The following is an 11,059-nucleotide window of genomic DNA, read 5'->3' as shown; positions in this document are numbered from 1 at the left end:
AGAACACCTTGTCTCCGTTTCGGTTGAGACTTAAAACGGGCGGCATATTAGAAATTGTAACGATTGCAGCTTAAATCATATCGAAAGCGAATGCCACCTTTTCGTCTACCTTATAGTCATTTAAGATCCCTATAAAATAAAATCAAGTTAAATTCGCTATTGTCATCACAGGAGTCTCCTTTTGTGCCTACTAGTATACTGCCAATTAAACTGCATGCAATTTCTTCATCGATAAAGAAACACCAAACTGTTTACAACCAAACAGTATTGAACTATGAGTGTGATATAGTATGATATAGTATGATATGGTATGATATAGTATGATATAGTATGATATAGTATGATACAGTATCACGTCATAGATGCAGAATGACACATCTATGTCTGCGGTGAAAAACATAGCTGATTTCCGTGTAGAATGGATATTAGATATCTGGTGGTAGAAGAAGTTCCTCGAAGACACAGTACGTCAGATGTATTTCGTTCCGGTGATTGTTCGGGATTATGACGATAACAGTCTAGCAGATGTTCCCTCAATTCGTCTTCCAGTGCAGATATATATGGCTGAAAGGACAAAGTATTTATCAAATATATGTTCACTTGCAGCTTGCGGAGGTCGGTAGAGTAGCCTAGTGTTTGAAGTGTCCTAGTGTTTAAAGACCAGGGTTCGAGTCCCTACATGGGTAAAATGTGTAAATATGTCCCCGCCGTGATATTGCTGGAATATTGCTAAAACCGGCGTAAAACTAAACCCACTCACGGCAAGTACAAGTTGCTATTATTCAGTTCGCTAAAGTATCTTTAATAGTCAGTCTTTCTTGTAAATCATGTGCAATTAAGTAACAGTAAGTGACCTTTTACTTGTATTTAGTTGAACAAAACGCCTCATTACCCAGATACCTGCTATGCAAAGAATGGAGCACAGCAGAGGAAGAAATCTGTGTCTGAAATATATATTTTGTGTTCATTAGATGCTCGTGTACTAACAATATATAAAATATAATTATGTAATTTAATCCAGATTTTGGCGTTATTTCGATATATTTAAATCTCTGCATATGAAAATATGTTTGTAATAACAATCTGGTAAAATAGCAGTTCTGTTCAAAACGGCATGAAATTCAACTCACTCACTGCACCAGTCTTTGCACCCATCTACATAAAGCGAATCCAGAAATCTTTGTGCTTTGCATAATCTAACACTTTGCAATGTATTAGAAGTGTATAGTTTGACGGAGTGAGTCAGTTTAGTACAACGCTTCCTTTAACCTTCGTATCCCTTTAATGTGATGCAGAGCTCATACGTTTATCACTTTGGTGAAACCCAGAGCTAAAAAGGTTTGTTGACCAGACCATGAAACACCGCCGGATTTGAACCCCATGTTGATGGTATCCTTGAGGGACGAATGAGCTATCTTTGTTTCTTGCATGGTTTATACGAAGTGTGTTTGTAGGATAGTGTGTACCAAATCGTGAGATCAACATTTCTTGTAAACAGCTCGACTGACAAACTGAGGCAGTTTTACAGTTATCCCGAGCAACATTCACACAGCTCATGGCTCATTGTTCATTCTGAGACAGACCTTCATGGAGCTTTCCTTAATGAAAATATTATATAAAGGTTGTTGATATTCGAAATGTGTCCAATTGCAGGCACACAGCCACACCCACACCCCCATGTAACTTGCCTTTTGCGTTTGAGTATATTGGACGGAAATTCATAAATACATGCCTCTAATAGAGACATGTCGCTACAATGACGGAATCTCTACACAAAAACGCTATGTCCCTCGCAACATAAGTCATATTTGGGATTTGTTAAGTACAAATTCTAGTGAAATCCCAAATATGACATATGTTGCATTTGACCACTTTCTAAATGGCATCGTGTAGTCATAGCTATGTCCCTCGTTTTAAGAAAATGGTAAATATATACAAAGACGGGAGGGTAGCAAGATTGCTACTTGTACACAGTTACTGTTACACATGTTAACAGGCGATAAAATAACATTTCGCTAATCTAACACAATCTCTCTTGTACGATCACGTAGAAACCCATCACACACAGTAAGGTAGGTGCACACATAGTCAGGCGACAGCAATGAAGACGTGAGTGTGTGTGAAAAGAAAAATGTACATACACCTGCATGGCACTTTGATGCACAGTACAAAAGGCAGCCTGCAATACAGGCACAAAGGTTCGTTGCTCTATCCATGAATGCTAAAGGCAAACATGTGACAAACAAGTCAGAATGACAAATTGATATATGTTTATTGGTAACACAGTCCTTCCTTAATTTATATGTTTATATGCATATTTAGTATGTACCGCTACATCAGGGTAATTGTGAGCACGGAGGATCTGATTCCATAAGGTTCTGTTAGCACCTAGGTGTTCACTTATCCAGCGTGATATAAATGGTCAGGAGAAAGTGTCGCGATTATAAAAAGTGGTGGTATATCTTGTTAGACGCTGCTTTTAACATGCCAGCAAAGTATTGTTACTGTCATCACAAGAGTCTACTTTCAAGAACAATATAGCAAAGTATTTGATTCTTGCCTACCAAAATACTACAACCTTGATCACACACAGTTCTGTTAATCTATACAAAACGACATATAAGACATACTTTAAACTAAATGCGCCTGAACAGTATAAAATAAAAACGTATGATACCATATCATATCAAGGATACAGATTAAAACACATATATGGACACATATATAAATAAACATATAATGTATGTATGTATGTATGTATGTATGTATGTATGTATGTATGTATGTATGTATGTATGTATGTATGTATGTATGTATGTATGTATGTGTGTGTGTAAGTGTGTGTGTGTGTGTGTGTGTGTGTGTGTGTGTGTGTGTGTGTGTGTGTGTGTGTGTGTGTGTGTGTGTGTGTGTGTGTGTGTCTGTACTCGGTGTGAAAGAAGGTCCACGAAGAGAAAGGAGATCTGGCAATCAGAACATCAGTCGTCATTTTGTTCCAGACTGTTTGACACGCTTCTACAGTCCCGGAGTGGTTCTGTCTCTTCGTCTTCCAATGCAGCTAAATATGGCTGAAAAGACAAATGATTTATCAACCACTTTTAGGATGTAACTCACTGGGAGTTTGCTCTGATCTACCTGTACCAGAAACAGAAGGAGGCGTATGCATTACAAGAGATTATTATCGCAGATCTAAGGAAACTATTGAGCCTTTGGGCGTTGGGTAATTACGACAACAGCGTCACATGACTCGAACGGTGGTCGTTCAAGGTTACTTTCAAGGTCTCAGTAAAGTTTTCAAAAATGTGTGGTGGTATACATGTAAAGTAGTTTCAATTCACTTTCGTTTGTGAAATTCGTCGATAATATGTATGTTTCCGATGTTGACAGGTCAACAATTGACTAGTTTTTGTGTGTTGTTCATCCATGTATTGTCATACTTTCTTCGTCTTTGCAATGCTAACATCTTTATTTTGAAAGTTCTGTATATTCATATGTGTCATGTTATAGTTGAAAGCAGTGCAATTTCAGTTTTAGAGGACAGTAATTATGGATATGGAAAGAGTTTTCTTGTTTTTAGCTGTTTTTGTAGTGCAACTGAATCTGAAATGTTATCCTTAAAATGCATATATCCCAATGTTGAATATGGACGCTGAAACAGATATTACTGTGTTAATGATAGCTCACTACTAGCGTCTTACCATATATGAAGGGGTTAAGACACGGGTTTACGGCCTCCAGGTATGCTAAAACTGTGATGACGGTCAAGAAGTGATATCTGTGGTGCGTAAAGGAAACCAGTTATTAATATGACCCGTTGGAAATCATACTTGGAACGATACTACATAAACGTTCCAATTTGTTGCATATTTTTAATGTTTACACCAAACAAAATACCAAATTCTGAGCAAGCAATCCATGTTTGTTATTGTATATAATCATATGTAAGGTCATGGCTATAGAAAATGCTATCTTCTTCCAACATGAACTGATTTTAGTATTCAGTGATCAGTTAAATGTCCAATGCTCCCGTTCATCGATGTTCATAATTTCCATTACTAGAAGGAATGGACCATATTCAATTATTTACAAGTCCCCGCCATATATTTGTAATCTTTCTTTGCGTGTTGTGAAAAAAAATACAAGTAAAAGATATCATTTCCACGATATCTTTCATTTCTCTGTTCCAGGTTAGCAGAACCATTATTACAGTACCAGATTGTTTCAGTAATCTCCGGGAAAGTATTTGTGTGTAACGCAAAACTAAGAGGCTTTTAAATTTTGTACCCAATCTGTTGTCTTGAAAACATATATTTAAATCACATCAAAACCTGTTAAAGACGTTCAGTATCATTTACTGTGTGAAAGTCACAGAAAATCGAGTAAATGAGTTGGACATTTAGCTGAACCATTGAATACTAAAATCAGTTGATGTTAGAAGAAGATAGCATTTTCTATAGCATTCGATATAACCATGGCCGTACATATTATTATATGCTACCTGAAACTCTTCGTCACGTCTATTGACAGTTTACTATAGATCAGTTTGGTAAAGTAATATTCAGACACAAAACGTCACATTACCCCAAGACAAAAAATACAACGTAGGGAACACAGCAGAGGAAGAACACAACGTCTGAAAAAGATATTTGTTTATACATTAGATTCTATTAGATTAGTAACACTATACAGACTCGAACCCGAAAGCCACCTCACTCACTACTTCACTCATTACACTCAAATACACTAAGATATCCCAGGAATCTTTGTCTGGAATAGTCTTCATCATTACCAACATTTTTGAAGTGGAATATCTTTGTTTATATTGAAATCAGTGGGATCAACAATTGTGACTTAACATCCCATTTTGGTACACGCGTTTCGGTTAAAGAAAAAGAGTAAAAATCATATCCATCGTTTAAGAGTACTCGTTACAAGCGTGTACAAATTGTCTTATCAATGACACTTAATGCATACCGTAAGCCAACACTATCCCTATATCTCTGCCAATGAACTGAAGGTCTGTGGAGGAGTCATCAGCGCCAGTCTCCTTATCAAAGTTGAGAGTTCCTGTTAAAGCACAGCAACACAGCACATTGTAAATTCTACTCACAAGGTCGTTCTTATATGTGTCACAAATATTGCCAATTCTAAATTGGTGCAATATCACATTATCATTTATACACGATATGCAGTGGATATTAAACTAAAGCTTGTCAACTAAACCAACCCTTTAACCAACTAAAACTGATATCCCCTTTAACCAACTAAACGTGATATCCCCTTTAACCAACTAAACGTGGTATCCCCTTTAACCAAGTAAACCTGAAATCCCCCTTAACCATCTAAACGTGAATTCTCCTTTTCAATCTGAAATATGAAATTAATAATACATAATGAAATGAAATCCTAATAGGAAGGAACACTCTATGGGACAACTGTCAAATATTAATGGATAATTCTCTCATCTATTTCTATTTCACCTACACTAATCTGTTTGAGACCTACCCATTAAGAACTTGTCACAAGCTCCTAAAAACTGAAAATCTAACACCAGTTGACGTTACGTGGTGGAGCGACGAACAGAATCTCGTCTAGCATGAAGAATTAGTGCGAAGCGGTTGTATTTATGTCATCAAACAATGGTGTCCGAGAATACCTGATCTATCTTCGTAAGATTATAGGTTCTACAAGACAAATTGACAAATACTGAGAAAGTTCATTTTTATATGCAAATAGCCAAAATATACTTCTACTAAATTTACCTTTTTTACAGCACCACACAAACAACGATGGGAGACCAAACACTAACATCACCAAAAATGAAAGTAGGAAGTAAACAGACGTCTCCACCATGGGCAGCATGGCAAAACCGTCTACAATGCAGAAATAGGCCTCGCTATTGACTCCCACGGTCACCAGGCGATACAAGTACAACTGAAATGAGATTCAGATGCAGAGCGTCTCAATAAAACTCATATGCCAATACTGTCTTATTTAGAGGCACTAAGTAACAGTACTGTCTTTGTTTGTTTGAAAGAACCAATTAAACTTATCTGAAACATGCAATAATGCAAATGCTAGGCAGCAGGGCCTTGATTTTCGAAGGTCTGTTAGCGCTAAGATAGTCGGAAGTACCATACATTAACATTACCTACGAGTATTCTAGGCGCAAAGAGAGCTTCGAACATCAAGGCCCTAGGCCGCTTCTCACGCTGAAATTTACAGTTTCGATTTCCCTTGTAGGATTAATATAAGGGTCCTTTTGTTCCTGTAAGTAAATGAGATCTGGCCAATAACCAGACAGTGCTGCTTGTTACTGCAAATGTTCATCACACTGAAGTGAGTGAGTTTAGTTTTATGCCGCACTCGGCAATGTTCCAGCTATATGGCGGCTCATCACACTGAAAATACATTTTCGATTCCCCGTAGGAATACAAAGTCAAATTCCTATCTTTCCCTACATCGGAGAGGTATGACTTGTATGTCGCATATTTCATAACCTCATTGTCAACATATGCTTACCTTAACGCCACTGATAATGAGGGTAGTTACTAAAGACAGCAGCAGGAAGACGATACGCAATGCCTTGATGGAGCGACTACAGCTGATGGTGAAGAGATTGTCGATATTGAATCCGGCCAGGATGAGGTGGGACATTGTAACTCCAAACATCTGTAAACCTGAAAATATTTTACATCCGTAATATCCGCCTCTCCATACAACGGTTGCGTAAAGCCCAATGCTGACACCGCTGCGGATGCACAAGCCCAACACATCAGCAAGACAAATGGCAAGGAGGTAGAAATGCATCCTGCTGCCAGTCTTCCATGATTTGTAGAGAGATATGATCATCCATATGTTGGCACAGACTCCAACGCATAGTAGAACACTGTTCACTGTGATTGGTATTGTGTTTTCTTTTGTTTCTGACATAATGTCGAGATCATAATTGTATGTGTAGTTACTTGAGTCGAGATATTCCATATCCATGTTTAAGCACGAGACCTATGTCCTTCACGTTTAGCTCCCTGAGTATGGAATGTGCTCAGCAAACTGGATGACTAACAAGTACACGAGGTAACTGGAGATCAGTTAGGTCGGCAGGACACTCTCACAAGCGTGCAATTTTGTACATACTGGCATTTAATTATAGTTTGGCATTAAACTGACACGGATAAACGACAACGTGAAAGGTCGTCATGAATCTTAGTGCTAGAACTGTGCAGTTTGAGAGAGTGAGTTTGGTGCAACGCTTCCGTGAACTTTTGTATCAGTTAGATGTGATGCAGGGCTCCTGTGTTGATCTCTTTGCTGAAACCCAGAGTTTGAAAAGTTTCTGGACCATACCTAGAAAGGGCCATGTCTTCCCTGCATTACACGCTTGCTAATACCACGAGACGACCATTTAAAAGAACAGAACACTAGACAGGCAGCAATAAACCTGCAATGTGAGAAGCATACCTAATGCATACTTGTGGTATATAGTACAACTTCAGAGTTGAAGTTAGAACAATCTGCAAGTTCTTGTACAAATACTTGATGCACGTTCTTGTAGTTTGAAAGGGAAAGGGTGGTGAACATGGGATAACTCAACTTTGTATGTATGCATGTATGTATGTATGTGTGTATGTATGTCTATATGTGTGTGTGCGTGCGTGCGTGCGTGCGTGCGTGCGTGCGTGCGTATGATCTGTCACCTGTCGGCGCTGTTTCTTTGCGAGACAGAATGGTCACACCCTGTCCAATAATGACCACAAATGTGGACCAAGACGTTTCAGCGAGACAGGTATTTATACCTGGCAATTACTGTGCTCTAAATTTATTTTGTAAAGTAAGGTATTAACGAAGGTGCTTCTGTCTACTGCATTACTTCTTTTTTTTAAAAAAAAAAAAAGCAAACACCACACATTAACCTACAAAAATAGTTAGGAACGCGAAAACAGTATCATATTTACAAGGAAGATTACGTTAAAAGATTACGAGTGAAAGGTATGAACGCCCTAAGTGTCGGAGGTCATGAGACGAGTGTCCGTATCCTTGGGATAAGGTGAGAGCACAATGCTGCTGTCTGCGCCCATCTCTCTCCCTTTTATGTACATGTGCGGTCGTCGCTGATATGTGCGCCAACAATGCGTGAAGTAGGCGTAACAATGCGTATCAATTTCGTAACATGCGCAGACTATTCATGTCGTGCGCAAACTTTCACGAACTCGTCTTGCCATGACCACGTGAAGAATTCGGGACAATCCACAAGACCCACGCGCCCGCCCACTTCACAAGTTAGAAAGCGTGAACTTTGCACAGTCTGCCGCGACCATGTCGCACACAGTTCGTGATAAAAATTGGCCAATTTGGGACACTGCGTGTCAATGCACGGTCATCTGTGTTCGTTACACTTTTCGAAGAAGTGCCATGAAATAGATATGGAACCTCTGGTGGTGCTGTGGTTCAAGATGAAGCCACCACCGAACCTATCATGCTCCGGGCAATTGCGTCCCGGAAGTGTTCGCCACGCCTTCTGACCGCGGCCACCATGGAACACTAAAGTGAAACGGGATTCGTCAGTGAAGAACAGTCGATCATATTCTTGGCGATTCCGACACAAACTGGCACGACACCACGCACATCGCTCTTGTCTGTGACAATGAAGAAGAACTGGTCTAACAGTAGTATATTTGTACGTCTACTATACCTGCGCCACGAAGATGGTTGCGAATGGTTTGTGTGCTGACGTTCACTTATGCTGCCTGTCGAAGATGTCGTCGTAGAGCATTGGCGATGATGAACCTCTCACGTGGACTCATCCTTGACGATCCTCAGCGATCCTTGACGTACATCTTAGTCTACCCCGGGCGTGGTCGATCCTGGACTCTTCAAGACGGCTCATGTCTATGTCCCATAGACGACGAAGTACAGATGGGGAAGTACAGAGGTCGACGCACCATACCGAATCAAAAAGGGAACACAGACCAAATTCGGGTGCAGTCTTATCCCCGAGTTACCGAAATGCACATGCATGCCTGTTTTGTCATTGCAGCGTTGACAGTTCACACTGAGCACATTCTCATTTTTTTTCGGCCACATGAACCAATATCCGATCATAAAGGTTGCCCTGCACGTGTGGATACCTTAAATCTGCATTGGACACCACCAGAGAATGTATCGGTGTTTCATTCACTAATACATGTTAAATATACTCGCAGGTCTACCAAATATAGGGCATTCCCATACTTGTTTTAAGGACTATACATGGCAGCATTTCACCCCAATGACAATATTCTAATGGACCAAATCTGGAGACCCCAAATGGGCAATCAGCTATCCCAAAGCCAAGAAGGGACAGCATGGCTTCCATCAGTTGTGAAGCAGGTTACACAAAAGTTTCTGTTTTACATTTGATGTATATATTTTGCAGATTTATATGACATGGTATCACAACAAATGACCGATTTATGCGTTTATGGAAATCGAAAATGTAATAATGTTCGATGCTTAATACCAGAGACCATATTGTTACGAGTGTGTATTTTCTGTATATTTTGTTATTAATTCAGTAATAATTATTATTGGGTCACAATGTTTAGTGTTTTGAATAGTAAATATTATGGGTCACATTTCGTTTTAATAGCTGGTCAACACTTTTAGCATTCTGACATTCCGGAATTTATCTGTTCCTAGTTTTTGATGTTCACTTCCAGGATACTGTTTCGAGACCATTCTACAGTGTTGACGACGTTCGTTTGTGCCCGAACTTTCGGGAAGTGACTTAGTTTATATATAGATAGGCTGGTTGCCGTGTGGAGGGTGACACTCACACTGACATTCATTCACATTTTACTGGAGTTACTGCCAACACGCTTGAAAATCCCGTCAACGTCTGAATCTACATTATCTGCTGTCGCACCGATCGCTGTCTTGACCCACATTCTGCCATAGCTACATTCTCTTTTGTCTCTCTTGAATTGTACCTGAAATCTGCACTGTTATATTGACTTGTGACTTTGTATACCTTGCTCCCGTGGTAAAATAATAATAGAATTTGAACGTAAACAATTTGTCTTTGTTCTGTTTTGCTGGTTTACAAGGAGATTTCTTAAATTGTCGTCACGGTAAATTTTTAACCGTGACAATATATCGACTTCTCCGAAAACATACACAAATTTAGGTTACTTCTCTAGTGTGTGGGAATTGAAGATCTTATGGACTTCTGTTGCTTGTTTTATGGAAAAGGTTATTACCGAAGTGCTACCTTTACGGATAAAGATTTCATCAGAAGACGCATTTCCGATGACGTATCTGAAAGTTTCACTATCTAACAGGGTCCACAAATCCCACTGCCCGACGCCCGGGACAAGTCTGTTTTCATTTCGGGCAATCACATAATGGTATCGTACTTGTCTGTGGACTACTAGATAATTTCTACTTATGGTTTCAAACTGTAAATAAACTTGGATTTCAGTTGTACCTGCTCATAATGTAGCTATTACATTTCGTAGTAATAGTAATTTAGAGGTATCGTTCTGTACAATTTATCACTCTTCGATAAAATGTCCAGAAAGCATTAACATCAAACATTGTGTCATAGTATCAGCGGAAAGTTACTCTCTTGAAGTCACTTGCCCTGTGGCAGGTCACTTTTGAAAAAAAATGAACTCTTGTCTAAGTTAAAACGTAACCATTTACCCCCTCGTAAAGACATGAAGACAGCCTCAACGCTCTGATCGAACATTGTCTTTTTTCATATTTTGCTGAACAATTAATTCATTATCTAATCGGTTTTCCATGAAAATATGGTAGGCAAGCCACTTGCCTACCAGTCTGCAGACGGTCTATTAAAAACGGATCGTCCCACGGCTAGTGGATCCTGAATAATCCTGAAAAGGGTGTGTGTATGTGATATATCTTGTATAGCATGCAAGTCCAGGTATAACTTATTAACTTACTGATTTATTTGCTAAACCAGAAGCAGACGTCAGTAGGGGAATAAGCTCGGTACTTTTGCATTGTCCCTGTGTTTTTGTTGCGACTGTCTGGTATCACATGATCGCGATCACGTGAT

General features: G+C 39.3%; 1 protein-coding gene across 1 annotated transcript; it reads right to left on the bottom strand.

Moving 5' to 3' along the window:
* Positions 1 to 2,253: 2,253 nt before the first annotated feature.
* Positions 2,254 to 7,074, bottom strand: LOC137277032 (arg8-vasotocin receptor-like). The gene is made up of 6 exons (XM_067808693.1): positions 6,523 to 7,074; positions 5,763 to 5,934; positions 4,975 to 5,067; positions 4,582 to 4,633; positions 3,699 to 3,775; positions 2,254 to 3,068 (listed from the first exon to the last, which is right to left on the bottom strand). The coding sequence occupies exons 1-6, from the start codon at positions 6,988 to 6,990 to the stop codon at positions 3,016 to 3,018; spliced, it is 915 nt and encodes a 304-aa protein (XP_067664794.1). The 5' UTR covers positions 6,991 to 7,074; the 3' UTR covers positions 2,254 to 3,015.
* Positions 7,075 to 11,059: the final 3,985 nt, after the last annotated feature.

The sequence above is a fragment of the Haliotis asinina genome, chromosome 3 (genome assembly GCF_037392515.1).
Source record: "Haliotis asinina isolate JCU_RB_2024 chromosome 3, JCU_Hal_asi_v2, whole genome shotgun sequence".
Lineage (NCBI taxonomy): Eukaryota > Metazoa > Mollusca > Gastropoda > Lepetellida > Haliotidae > Haliotis > Haliotis asinina.
This window is presented reverse-complemented; position numbering and strand designations above follow the sequence as displayed.

Excerpts from the sequence above, each read along its gene's own strand:
- LOC137277032 (XM_067808693.1), bottom strand. The coding sequence starts at position 6,990 with ATGGATATGGAATATCTCGACTCAAGTAACTACACATACAATTATGAT. Across the intron at positions 3,776-4,581 it reads GTTGTATTTTTTGTCTTGGG|ATATCACTTCTTGACCGTCA; the intron begins GTAATGTGACGT and ends TACGCACCACAG. Across the intron at positions 3,069-3,698 it reads TCTTAACCCCTTCATATATG|CCATATTTAGCTGCATTGGA; the intron begins GTAAGACGCTAG and ends TTGTCTTTTCAG.